Source organism: Trifolium pratense, linkage group LG1 (genome assembly GCF_020283565.1).
Source record: "Trifolium pratense cultivar HEN17-A07 linkage group LG1, ARS_RC_1.1, whole genome shotgun sequence".
Lineage (NCBI taxonomy): Eukaryota > Viridiplantae > Streptophyta > Magnoliopsida > Fabales > Fabaceae > Trifolium > Trifolium pratense.
Genome location: NC_060059.1, coordinates 43018256 through 43032170, shown reverse-complemented (window position 1 = coordinate 43032170; position 13915 = coordinate 43018256). Strand labels below are relative to the sequence as shown.

At 31.1% G+C, this 13915-nt stretch overlaps 2 protein-coding genes across 3 annotated transcripts; both read right to left on the bottom strand.

Annotated features, from left to right (window-relative positions):
• Positions 1-1569: 1569 nt before the first annotated feature.
• Positions 1570-3702, bottom strand: LOC123883608 (GDSL esterase/lipase EXL3-like). The gene is made up of 5 exons (XM_045932485.1): positions 3254-3702; positions 2992-3122; positions 2600-2833; positions 2062-2317; positions 1570-1767 (listed from the first exon to the last, which is right to left on the bottom strand). Exons 1-5 carry the CDS (start codon positions 3540-3542, stop codon positions 1577-1579), a joined length of 1101 nt encoding a protein of 366 aa, XP_045788441.1. The 5' UTR covers positions 3543-3702; the 3' UTR covers positions 1570-1576.
• A 4388-nt stretch (positions 3703-8090) lies between these two features.
• On the bottom strand, positions 8091-11051 carry LOC123883605 (GDSL esterase/lipase EXL2-like). Of its 2 annotated transcripts, none has more exons than XM_045932469.1 (5): positions 10658-11051; positions 9745-9887; positions 9416-9649; positions 8572-8827; positions 8091-8360 (listed from the first exon to the last, which is right to left on the bottom strand). In XM_045932469.1, exons 1-5 carry the CDS (start codon positions 10947-10949, stop codon positions 8170-8172), a joined length of 1116 nt encoding a protein of 371 aa, XP_045788425.1. In that variant the 5' UTR covers positions 10950-11051; the 3' UTR covers positions 8091-8169. The 2 variants fall into 2 exon arrangements, with proteins under 2 accessions (XP_045788425.1, XP_045788426.1); XM_045932470.1 differs by having other exon boundaries at positions 9757-9887; positions 10658-11043.
• Positions 11052-13915: the final 2864 nt, after the last annotated feature.

Below are 13915 nucleotides of genomic sequence, written 5' to 3'. Positions count from 1 at the left end.
TTGGGCCAAACACACCCTTAGTCGGTGCAACTTTCATTTAACACAGTAAAGACATGGTAAAAGATTCAAGGAATACAAAGAGAATGTGACACAGTGGTGGAACCACACTATAATGAGAGTTCAACTGAATCCCCTACACACTTAAAAGAAAATGCACATATATTTTTATATACAGGGCCGGCTTCGAGATTTTGGAGACCCGGAACAAATAATAAAAATGAACCCTTAATAAAAAAAAAATATCATTTATTTTTTTAATTTTTTTAAACGGCTAAATTTTATTAATAACGAAACTGACCGCAAGACGAGCTCAGTTCGCAAAACATCATTTATTTATTGACACAAAAGAGAGCCGAAGCCAAATATAAAAAGTAATCATTTATCCGTGTAACTAACATAAAGAAAATGTCATGAGTAATTTTATTTATAGAAAAGACATTGAAATGTTCATTTTTTAAATGGATTAAAATTAAAAAAAATGGTACCATGAGTGGGAGTTGAACCAACGAACGATCCCTTAGTACTGAACTCAAAACATCTCAATCACCAATCATCGGAGCACTCTTCATTTTGTGATAAAATTTAGCGGAAAAATTACTTAACTACTGTTTATATGTTGGGCCTGAAAAAAAATATTGAGGCCCCCAAAAATTAGAGGCCTGGACTCGGGCCCTACTTGCCCTGGCCCAAAACGGCCCTGTTTATATAGTATATTTTATATTTTAAATTTTGCACCATTGGTTCAAAAGGTCCAAATCAATTTTTTAGATTTACGTTAGTGTTTAACTTTTGTGTTAGAGAACTCCGTGTATGGTACTCGAAGAACCTCCTCCTCAACTGTCCAGTTCTCTTCGTGTGGATGCTTGGGAAGTAGTTTTTATTAGCGATTAATCCCTTTGTTTTTTACTTTTCTTTTCTCTTTATAACCAAAAAAATATGTTGTTGAATCATTTAATTTTCTTAAAATGAAATTGAAAACAGTCTTTTAGAAATGGAGAGAGAAAATGAATAAATAAAATGGACAAGGTCCTAACTAACTCAGGGAGACAAGCTTCACATGTACTTATTACACTATAGACAAATCAACTATACTAATAAATAATAAATAATATTAATAATAATAAAGTTCTTAGATAAACTAATCAATGCAGCATTAATTTGCTAAGATATTTTTTGGGTACAAATTTGCTACTAGTCAGTATTTGTAAAATATAAATATTTGACAGAACGATACAGTACAAGATAGAACAGCACATGATAAACGTGCAAGTTATTGAACAAATTTTGTATTGTACGATGTTTCCTGGATAAAAGGTTATTTTGGTATTTTAGTCAACTTGTGTAGAGGACAAAAAGTTGTCTCGTGATTATGTGGAAGACAAAACAAAATTTCAGTTTTTGTTCTGTCCCTTAACTCCAATTTGTCCAGTATCAGGAACAGATTTAAAATCAAACACAGTACAACATAAGTTGTTCTGTCTTGTCCCTTATTTATTAGCAAATCAAACGTACCCTTATAATTGCACAAAATAATAAATAATGATCCCCCCATAAAAATAAATAATGTTGTTTGTACCTAAATAAATGTGTCCATGTATTTGTGTAGAATAGGGGTAACAAGTTTTCGGTAAACAGATTCAGTAGGATGAAAACTGTCCCAAAACACATAATCCAAATCGTTGGGACAAATAGAATCCAAATGGTTGCACAAATAAGTAACTTCTATTTTGCCTGTGCCACAACACCCTCTGTCTCCAACTTTATAGCCTACAATTTCACAAAAAAAAATTATTACAAAGGTTAATAAAATCTCAATCAGTTAAGAAAAGCATTAAAGAGTTTATTTTTTTGAAAAGAAAATACAAAGATTTTATATATTTTTTTTTATAATGGGACCAATTAATATAATGAAAAGTGATATCTAGACCGCTCTAAGCATATATTTGGCTCTATGATTTGATTATACAAAGCTGATTTTGTTGAATTGAAGGTAAATTGAGTTATGTTAGATGTTAAATGGTAAATACTAATATAAACATATAGAGTAAAATTTGAAATTACCATATTTTTGGTTGTTTACAATGATATCAAGTAGAGGGTTGTAAACATCCATGTAAGCAATCCTGCTACTTGGAAAATTCTGCTTAAAAGAATCAATCCCTATTGACAACTTGTTGTTAAAGAACACAGCTGCATCATTGTACTCTTGTACACATTTTCTTTCTATCCCCCCTGCCATTGTTCTCTGAAATGGCACACACCCCATTGGTGGTGCATTAAATACTCCAATCCTCCTTGCACCTAGTTCATACATTTCCTTTCAATTGTACAAACAAGAAAATATAAATAAATTATATGTCTAAGGTAACATTTAAATAACCATTAGCATCATCGTATAGAAAATAATCGGCTAAACTGCATTTTTTGCTCTTTAATTTTCACAAACTTGTAATTTTTGACTCACATGTCATGTTAGTATGTTAAGGACCTGCATGTGAGTCACTTGTGACGTGTGTGTTGACTATTGCAAAATGAGTTAAAGTTAAGGGGCCAAAAATACTCAGGAGATAAAAAATGCAATTTAGCCTAATAATAATACCTGGTAGAAATTATAAGCAGAGTTGACTAAAAGGTCAGAGTATGTAGGGAAATCATATTGCACTTGTCTCAAACGGGACAAGTAGTATGTGTTAGAAATATCATTGCTTCCTAATACCACAAGAAATAGACCATTGCCTATGATGAAGTTTGCTCTATCTTCACCAACAACTCCTTTAAGCTTCACAATGTAATCTTTGAATAAGTCTAGCTGCCCAGACATAGATATAGCTACCTGCTTATTACATTAAAAAAAAAACAGAGGAAACAGAGTTAGGATGGTAATAAAACTTGTTGGTAAATATATGTAATAAACTTTTAATTTGGTCCTTAATCTAATCTATAATAAGGTATCTCTAATTTGGTCCTAAAAATATATATATATATATGTACCCCTAATTTTGATGTCAAAGCATCATATCCTGCACCACCGGATGCAAAGTTGACTCCTGTAGGCAATTCACTAGGCTGAAGATTTGGATCCAAATATGCTGGCAGATACTCTTTAATGCCTAATTCTTCAACTGGCAGATACATAGTACAATTTAAAATGAAAATAAAATAAAATTGTATTAACAATAACATATATAATATTATACATAATGGATTGAACTATATATTTAATCTTAAGTTATAAAGACAGAAAGAATATTACCTATAAGATCTGATGGAACCTTTCCGTTGCTAAATCTTCCGGTTGGAATTCCTCCTTGAAAATCTTTGCCATATGGAGGGTAATTACACTGAGATGGTGTTACCATGTCGTTGTTGTTTCCCGTATCCATGATTGAATCTCCAAATACAAACACTGCTGGAATTGAAACATTTGGTGGCAGTTTCGTAACCGCTTTTGTTTTGCACAAAACAAAAATTAACAATATTGTCAAACGGACAAGTATAGTGCAAATTGAAGTGGAAAAAGAACTATAAGTACGGAACATCATATAGAAACCTTAAATAATTGTACACTACTATAGTTTATGTTGGTACAAATTTATCCTTCCTCTGCAAACATGGAAGAAGATAATGAAAATAGTAGTAATAAATAGTAAAGACAAAAAATTGAAGCCTACTAAGCTACTATTTTGTCCGTCACTTTTTATAAGAGTTATTTTGACTAAAATGTACTATTTATTTATTTTGTTTTGACCTATTTTTTTAATAATATATAGATGTAAATATTAGCATATAAGATTTTGTTTAATTTATTTTGATGATTATTTTTAAAATATTAAGTTTTTATAATTTTTACTAATTATAGACATGCGTTTGATTTGTAAAACAACAAGAATTGGATATAACAGTACATGACAGAACAAGATAATACAGGACAGGACAAAATTATACCGGAGAGACATAGGGCGATAATATTTTTATATTCGAAAATAAAATGGATATTTTTGTATTTTTTCTTGTTGTACTGTGGACAAAAAGTTATCATGTGGTTTAGTGACGAACAAAAAATTTTGTTTTTGTCATATCCCTTGCTACATAATTTGTCTCATGATCAGTTTCAAATCAAACAGAGTAAAACAAAAATTGTTCAGTCCAGTTCCCTATTTTTAACAGATCAAACGCAAGATATTAGCGATTAAAATTGTACATTGACGTACATGCAGTCGTCAAATTAAGTCTTTTATTTCGAGATAAATGAAATATTTATTTGTGGTTTGAGAGATCACACGGTGCAGTGAGTGCTTTACAAAATTTTAGTATGAATAGATTGGGTTGCATGTGCATGCATTTAATGGGGTATGGCAACTATACCTAAACACGGAGTGAGTGCAACTTTCACGTAACCCAATTGGGTTTGGTAAAAGGACCCACACGATCAAATGGATTTAGTATTAAATTTTTTGTTGTTAGGGGAAGGATTTCGATAATTCTGAGTTCAGCTGTGAGGTTAGTAAAATCTGACGATGAATTGTTCTTATTATGAATTGATTTAGATTCTTTCGAAGAAATTACCTATGTTCAATCATCAATGTTTTGATTACGGTAAAATGGATTTATACAAGTGGAAAGAATGAGACAACCCCGATGCTCCTTGAAAGAACAGACAATATCTTGTTTCCATCTTTTTCAAAAAATTAAATTTGCCCTTTTTGTTCTAGCCATGAACAAACATTGACTCTGTTTTTCAAAACTTGCTAAAACCAGTATACTAGTATTAATTAAGAGACAGAACCACATGGGAGGGGCGTTTTTTAGTCTTAATCATTTGATTTTTACATGGAGAGATAAGTGACAGAACCACATGAGAGGGGCGTTCAAGTAATTTGAAGTTTGATTAAGAGATAAGTGAAGTATAGCTAAATATTATTTTGATTAAAAGTCGAATTTAGATTCTTTTTAATGATTTGTTGTTGATTAACTCTCATTGATCACTTGAGTCTCTCGATACCATTTTTCAATAAACAGCTGAGCAAATATGTGTAAAGCAAAGTCGCACAATAAATCCAAAGAGCAAAGATAAATAAAGCAAAAAATGAACAAAATACCAAAATTGTTTATTTCGTTCAGCCCAAATTAAATTGGCATACGTCTCTTCACTCGTGGACTAATCCATTATCAACGAGGTTTTACAGAGATACAAAACCGTTATAAAAAATTAGCTTCAAGAGTTCTTTAATAACAAACCTTATTACTTTCTACTATTTTCTCTCAATCTATCATACAACTAGAGATCAATGTCACTAAGTTTGGTCTAGTGGTGAACGGTTTAAATAGTATGTTAAAAGTCATGAATTCGTTCCCCATCTCCATGGTAAACAAAAAAATACAACAAGAGATCATTTATAAATGACTTTAATAAATGCATAGATCTTGGGGAGGTTGACGCGTAAAAAATCTCAAAGCTCTGAATATATGGGATTCAATATGTCTTTGTGAGTTTAAGTTAGTTGGTAGAGATATCGTATTTTATATGCAGGAGTCGGAGTTCAAAACTCATACACTTCACTTGTATATTCACCTTCGAAAAGTGGAATTCTAGTCAATGGGTTAACTAACAAAAAAAAAATGGATTCAGTATTACTAAAATACAAACAGTCATACTGCTATTTACCTTCAATTAAGTTCCTCTCCAATTTGAGAGATAAGTGATGGAGTACAAAATTTGTTCCTCTCCATTCTAAAATATTCAAACAATGAAATGAAATATCTATTTCATGTTGCTACATTTCTTTCTATTTCATTCCACTCCACTTTATTTTACGCAGTTTATTCTCATTATATTTCATCAATTCAAATAGAGTCTAAGAAACAAATTTTATAAGAGTGTGTTTCATACCATACCTCATTAATTGATAATCGATTGTTAGCTATTAGTAACTACTCCCTCCGGCGCTTTTTATTATTTATATAATAATATATTCATATAATCTTCTCTCTATTTTCTTTTCTTTTCTTTTCTTTTTTGTTGCTCCGCGTGCACTTGCACAATTGAATCACACGTTATGAATTTTTTTTTTATCAAATAGTCTAATAGTTAGAAATTTCACACTTGCATAATGAATCTTAACACCAACTACACAAGTAATTTTAAAAACAAATAAATTTTACGTTACTAGATCTCTTTAATTCGTACTAGTATGTTGCTCAACATAAGACACTTTTCTTCTTAATCTATTGGCATACTCTCTCCGTCTCAAATTAGAAGGGAAAAAACAAAAATCACACTTATTAAGAAAAAGTAAAACATGATAATTTGAAATATGTTTTTGTGGATTTTCCTTGGAATAAGTTGCATGGGAAGATGTAAAAACAATTTGTATTGGTTTTTGTTTAATTTTATGAGATTAAGTAAAAAAAAAAACATTCTTTAAAATAGTTTTTCTCTTATAATTTGGGACAAAAAATGAAATTTTTTCCCTTATAATTTAGGACGGAGGGAGTATTCAAAATGGACAATAATGACAGTCTATTAAATTTTGTGTAAGAGATCCACTCATCCAATAAGATATGACCTTAATTACATGAGTTTACAAGGATAAATAATTTTTATTTTTGGAGTCAATTTCATAAGAGTTAAATTAGATCAATTTAAATTTTAAGACAATATCAGAATTTATCAAAAAAAATTGTTTGAGTATGAGGTCATAATGTCATATTGCTGCTGCGCCACTCAAGTGCCGTTCCTAATACGGTGAGAAGTGGATTAAGAGTGTCATATTATTACACGAGTGAAAGTCTCAACATTTTATATTAACAGCTCGACATATGTTTATAAAATCACAAATTGGTTATAAAATGTTATGGTTGATGTTCCTCCATGACTGACTATGTTGGATTGGATTGGAGTAGTTGATATTATTGTGTTGTGTGAATCACGTTCTCTGCAGTTTATTCAAAGTGGTGCTTTCATGGTTGATATATATCCAATAAATCATATATATCAAATTGCAAAGCGACTCACATGTCACACTTTAAAGATTGCACCAACGGTCACTTTAGAATCACATAACCTGTTAGCATTGTCCAGCTATTTGAAATTGAAAGGGTACAAGTCCTCAACGGCCTCGACTGCGACGCTTTTCTAAGGCTATTAATACTATTAATTATTATTCAGAGTTCTTGTTTCTCAAAGTGTGAAAACACTTCTCTCACTTTGCATTGCAACAACACTATCGTAAATATTTTACTTTTAAATTATTATTTAACGTGTGTTTTTACACATTTATTTTAATAAAACGTGAGTGGATCTTCCGTGTGTTTTCCGTCCAAATAAGGTTGTCTAAATAATTATGATAATTGAACTAAATTGAATTGAATCATGTTTTAAACTGAACAATTTAATGTAGTTATGAATTGAACCACTTTTAAAACATAATGGGTCTCGGGTCTAATGATGAAAATGAAAATGAAAATGGTGTACGTGGTCAATTACAAAATCCAATTATTGCCCTCAAATCTAAACCAAGAAGAACCAAACTCCAAATCCTTCAAGTTGTTGAAGAGCTCATTTTGGAGGAATAAATATTTTATTTTACCATTTTATTTGCTTAACAATTTATTTTAAATATTTAGTTTTTTTTTTTTTTTGTAATAATGGTCAATTTACTTGAACTAGTAGGTGCAAATAACACTAAAAGGAGGTACAGCTTGTACAAATTGGTCAAGGCCCATAATGAAGCTGCATATGGTGCATCGGGAGCCTTTCTTCTTGTGAGAGTTAGGGCTGAATGCCAAATTGATCTAGGAAATTAGGGGGTGTAAAATTGAATATATTATAGTAAAATGTAAAGGGCCAATTTTCGGGCCAGTCTCTCCAAAGAAAAAAATATAGAAACGTTAAATTAGGGGGTGCAAAACTTAATATGTTAATTATAATGATGATTACTTTTAACGTTATTTGCAATTTAAATCTATGATGATTTTTTAAAATACATTACATTTTTTTCAAAACCTCGAGTTGGGCCCTATTATAATTTTTATCAAGAACTCTGTTACTTTGGTGACAAATCTGCACCGAACTTGTAACTCTCTTAGAATTATGATGGAGCACATAATAGATTGATTATTTGGTCTTAAGAACAAAGTTACAGATTAACAATATAAAACAAATTATTATCACAGGAAATCTTTTAAGTATTTTTGCACAATAGGAGCTATGAGGCGTTTGTAAACACTTTCAGTTGGATGAAAACTATCCCAAAACACAAACTCCAAATCATTGGGACACGTAGAAACCAAATGGTTGCATAACAACACCACCTCTATTATGCCCGTACCACAGCACCCTCTATCTTCCACTTTATATCCTTCAATCAATCAATAAAAATTACAAATTAAACAATTTCTAGCAAGTCCAAAAAAATACACACAATTAAAATATGCTGAAATATATATATATTTTATGAGCACAGCTGAAATCTATGTTTAAAGGGTCAGGATCAAATAACATCAAGATGTCAAACTTAAAAATATGACCCCTTAGATAATTTAAATATATAGTATAAAAGTTGAAATTACCATATTTATTAGAGTTTACAATGATGTCAAGCAGAGGGTTGTAGACATCAATGTAAACAATTTTGCTGTCTGGGTAGTTCTGATTAACAGAAGTTAACCCCTTTGACAATTTGGTGTTGTATAATTCTACTGCTTCATTGTATTGCACTACAATTTTTCTTTCTATTCCTCCAGCTGCTGTTCTCTGAAATGGCAAACACCCAATTGGTGGTGTATTGAATACTCCAATCCTCCTTGCACCTAATTCATATATTTCCTGTCAATTGTATTGAGAGGTGGACAAAAAATAAATTAATCCATGGTAAAGCAATTATTTGATTAGAACTATATAGAAAACATTAATAACATATTTCTATTTAATTCGTCCATGTGACTAACAAATTTGCATGCGTGTGAGGTGCCACGTGAAAGTTTTGTTGACATCAGTAACATAAGGTGTCAATTTAATATTTTTTAAATGTAAGGACTAAATTAAAACTTAAAATAAACGTAAGAGTCTAAATATGCAATTAAGCTTATCTCAATGGTAAGAGTTTGATGTTAAACAAAAGAATAATGCTAGCAACACACTCTTTAACAAACACACTCCAACACACTCTCTTTTATTGGTTGAAATTCACATGGGTCCCATAAAAAAATGTGGACCCATATAACTTTTATGGGACCCATATAAATTTTAACCAATAGAAGAGAGTGTGTTAGAGTGTGTTTGTTATTGGAGTGTGTTGCTAGCACTCCTCTAAACAAAATTCAATTTTTTTTAGGACATAAAATTGTAAACTGGCATTGGCCATTAATAATATTTTTTTCTTTCCCTATTTGCTTTAAAATTAACCATACATACCTTTAAGAAATTAGATGCTGAGTTGACCATAAAATCAGCATAAGAAGAAAAATCATACTGAACTTGTCTGATACGAGATAAGAAGTATGAGTTGGATATGTCATTGGTGCCAAATACCACAAGGAAAACACTATTTGCCAGGATGAAATTTGTTCTTTCCTCTCCAACAAGTACTCTTAACTTTCCTATGTATTCTTTGAACAACTCTAGTTGACCAGATAAAGATATTGCTGACTGGTTATAATAATCACAAAGTAAAATCAATTAGGAAGAAAACAATTTATTGTTATTTTGAGAGAAAAAAAACTAGGGACTGAATGAAAACGTACATGTGTACATACCGATGTTTGAGATGTCAAAGGATCATATCCAGCACCACCGGATGCAAAGCACACACCGGTAAGCAAATCAGTAGGCTGGAGATTTGGATCCAAGTATGCTGGAAGAAGCTCTTTAATGCCTAATTCTTCAACTGACCACAATACAATACACTAATTAAGATTAAAAATGTTTGGTAAATCCAATAAGTTAGTTTACATCTTATTGTACTAGCTTACAAGCTTGTTTGATAAAAATAGATGTGACGGTAACAAGCTTATTTAACTAGCTTATAGCGTTTTTTGATATGTTATTTTAAGTAGCGCACGAGCTTATAACTTTTTACATTTTATTTCATATATACCCTTATTTTATTTTATTTTTATTTGCCACATCATAATTGATTTGACCACACCATCAAAATTGACTCCAATTTAAAGTGGGGGATCAAAAGTAAAAAAAAAATTGAAAAAGGGGACCAAAAAATTTGATTTTAAAATAGGGGAACCAAAACTGCATTTAAGCCAAAAAAAAAATTTATTTAAGCTACTCATCGCTTATTTATATGATTCTATTTAAGATAGAGAGTACTTATAAAAGTAAAAAAAATAAAAAATACAAAAGTGACACCTAAAACATCCAACTTGTTATGAATATTTAGTGGTCCATGTTATTGACCCATTACATTTGCCTATAAATAGAACTTATGACTCATGTAAACTACTCACTTGTTGGTCGATCAAACTAACTTTATTCTTTCTCTCTGCTCTTCTTCTCTCCTCTATACTTATATATTATTACTATTACTTATATTTCATAACAGGTACCGGTAGTATATATAGTACTCCTACTTAGTACCATGGAAGAATTTATCATGACTTCCATTTTAGAAGTCGCCTATGTATAATAGTACTTAGTACATACCTAGGAGGTCCGAGGGAACTTTTCCATTGCTAAATCTTCCGGTTGGAATCCCTCCTTCAAAATCTTTCCCATAAGGTGGGAAATTGCAACGAGCTGTTGTTCTCAAGTTGTTGTTATTGTTGCCAGTATCAACGATTGAATCTCCAAATACCAACACTGCTGGAACTGAAACATTTGGTGGCAATTTCACAATACCATTTGTTAATTTGCATGAAACCACAATACATAGTATGAAACGGAGCAGTAACAAACGAAGATTATTATGAAGAGGAGTAGAAGAAAGGGAATTCATAATTTATTTAGATTGCTTAATTCTGCTTATTCCTTTTCCTAAATACAGTATATACTATATATATAAGAAGGATATAACTAAGTTACAAGTGTATCAGAGTATTGTTTTAGCTCATTTATTGCAAGAGATATTAATGCAAAACTAGTTTGATGATCACATCAAGGCTCAAGCCACTATTTTAATTTCTCGTAAATACTAGTAATACTAATAATAGTAAGTAGTAACACAGATGAGTGTCACATTTTATATTAAATTCATTTTTCTTGTACAAATTAACATCTATAAATTAATTAAATATGTGTCTGTGAGCAATGTTTTAAAAGTCGGTTCAGTCATTGGCGCCAACAAATATTAAAATTCTGACTTATAAATCTAAATTATTTGATCTTGATTGCACGATTTTTATTTCATTGACCACATGTAGTCATGGGTGTTGACCGCATCCAATCTCGTTCCAAACTTATGAAGTTAAGGGTTCATTGAGCGAATTACTGGACTTAGAATAAGTAATAGAAGAAGATGAGAAAGATGAAATAATAACAATAATAACCCTACTGGTATTCAACCCAAAACCTAAGTATCTAAGAAATTACCTACTTACTTTCTGATTCCTTTATTTATTTAAATTACATTTGACAATTTTAAACAATTTTACATTACATATATATAATATATACTAGTGTGTACCGTGCCATGCTCCTTATCTTTTGTTGTACTCAATTACTTGGATTAAACAAATTTTTAGTTTGTTCTCTAACTTGGGGTTTGAGTATTAATACAATTGGAGTAGAAAATGGTTTCAAGGAAAATAATTCTTAACATGGACACATGGTAAGTAAATTCTGGTTACATACTTTCCTTTACTAGCACAGTACCAAACATGTAAAATGTAAATCGAGAAATGCTCAATGTTACGAGAGGTTCATTCACGAAGATTCACAAATAATCATCCGTTGATTTCACCTACACCCATCTTTGTATCCGTCAAATTATGCACTTAAAATAATTTCCAATAATTTTAAAAAATGGGACTGTGAGTGTTCGCTTAAATCGTGTAGCCATCTCGCCGTACCATATAGCACATCTCATGTAAATTTCCCTTCGCCCTCGTTTTAAAAATAATGGGTTAAATTTGTCAAAAACAATAGTAATAATAATGGGTTTAAACTTTTGTCTTTTAATTTAGGCAATCATGGGTTAGAACTTAGCATAGTCATGAAGTCACATCTTCATCTTCTGAACATAACTAGGTTGGTACAAGTAGTTGGAATTAGTTGTTTGGCACAATTGGTACAGTTGGCTAGTTGTAACGTACGTGTCCTTCAAATTGAATGGAATAAATATTAATTACTAGTATAAAATAATAATACCTTAAAAATTGTGGAGGATGATTTGTAGTAACATGTTTCATGTCTTTCAATTTTTTTTAAATTAGAGACAGGTACATTCAATATTTTAAAATTGTCTGATTAAAATTAGATAGTTTTTTTTATATCTTAAGAGAATTTTATTTTAATTTAATATTAAATTTTGAAGTTGAAATAAACTATAGACATTTTGGTCATGATGGGACGATTAGTGACATTGATTTGCATGATTGCTCCATTTTTTCAATGCACTGAAACCTTATTCGATATTTTTGGGTTGTATTATTTAAAGTGATCTTTCTAATCATTGGATATGTACCAACAATATATTAGACTAATTTGTAAATATTTAGGCATCTTAAATAAGTGATCACAGGTTCAATTCATGATTTTTATATATAAGAAAATTCAATTGAAATAAAATTTTTCATATATATAACATTATAGCTAGAAAAAATAGGCTTAACTACACATTTGGTCCTTTACGTTTATTTTAGGTTTCAATTTGGTCCCTTACATTTAAAAAGTATCAATTTGGTCCCTTACGTTTATTTTAGGTTTCAAGTTAGTCTTTTCCGTCAATTTTGTCACATGTGGCAGTCAATTTGCATATGTGGACTGACACGTGGCACTTGGACACAGTGACACGTGTACTGTTCAAACGTTGAAAGTGACAAAACTAACGGAAAGGACTAACTTGAAACCTAAAATAAACATAAGGGACCGAATTGATACTTTTTAAACGTAAGGGACCAAATTGAAACCTAAAATAAACGTAAGGGACCAAATATGTAGTTAAGCCAAAAAAATATTATAGACAAGGTTTTGTGTGTGTGTGTAGAGGATTAAATAATAGCTTATTGTTTTACAGAAGAAAAAAAATGGAAATTTTTCTTTGATTATATTAGACTATTATTGTATTTGATTAGTCATAATTGTATAGAAACATAGTATGGAAACTCTCTTTGTATATAACCCAACACAAAACAATGAAAAGGCAAGGCCTATTATTCTTACATGGTATCACACTTGGTTTGATCCAAAAAAAACCTAAAACTAGCTGCCAGCCTTCTTTCTTCCTATCACCGCCAGAATTATTTTGTTGTTGTATTACTCTGTGACAACAGCATCGCCTAGCATATATTCAACTTATTTCTGCTAGTTGAATTTGCACCTTACCATATCTCTCTATATCAACCACCAACCTTCTTTTCTCTAAAATATATATATATAAACAAATACGTGTGCGTTCAATTCACCTTCTTCCTTGAGCAAACTCAGCCGCCAGAACCAGCACCGCCGCAACACCTCTTTTCATCTGCGTTGCCTGTGACAATAGAATCTGGTACCTTCTCCGATCGTCTTCTCCGTTCGTGATTCTGTTCGCTCCGCCGCAACTCAATCGATCTTCTTCTCCGATCGGTGCACGCGATTCTCTTCTTTGTGAAAGCTCCAGCCGCCGCTGTGCCGTTCCCTCTATCACTGCACGCCAAATTGCTTTGTTTCGTTTTTTGTTCGCAAAAGCACTGTAACGCTAAAAGCAAACAAATTGTGCTCTGTTTCTTTTGATATTACCAAAAAAAAAAAAAATCATACTCC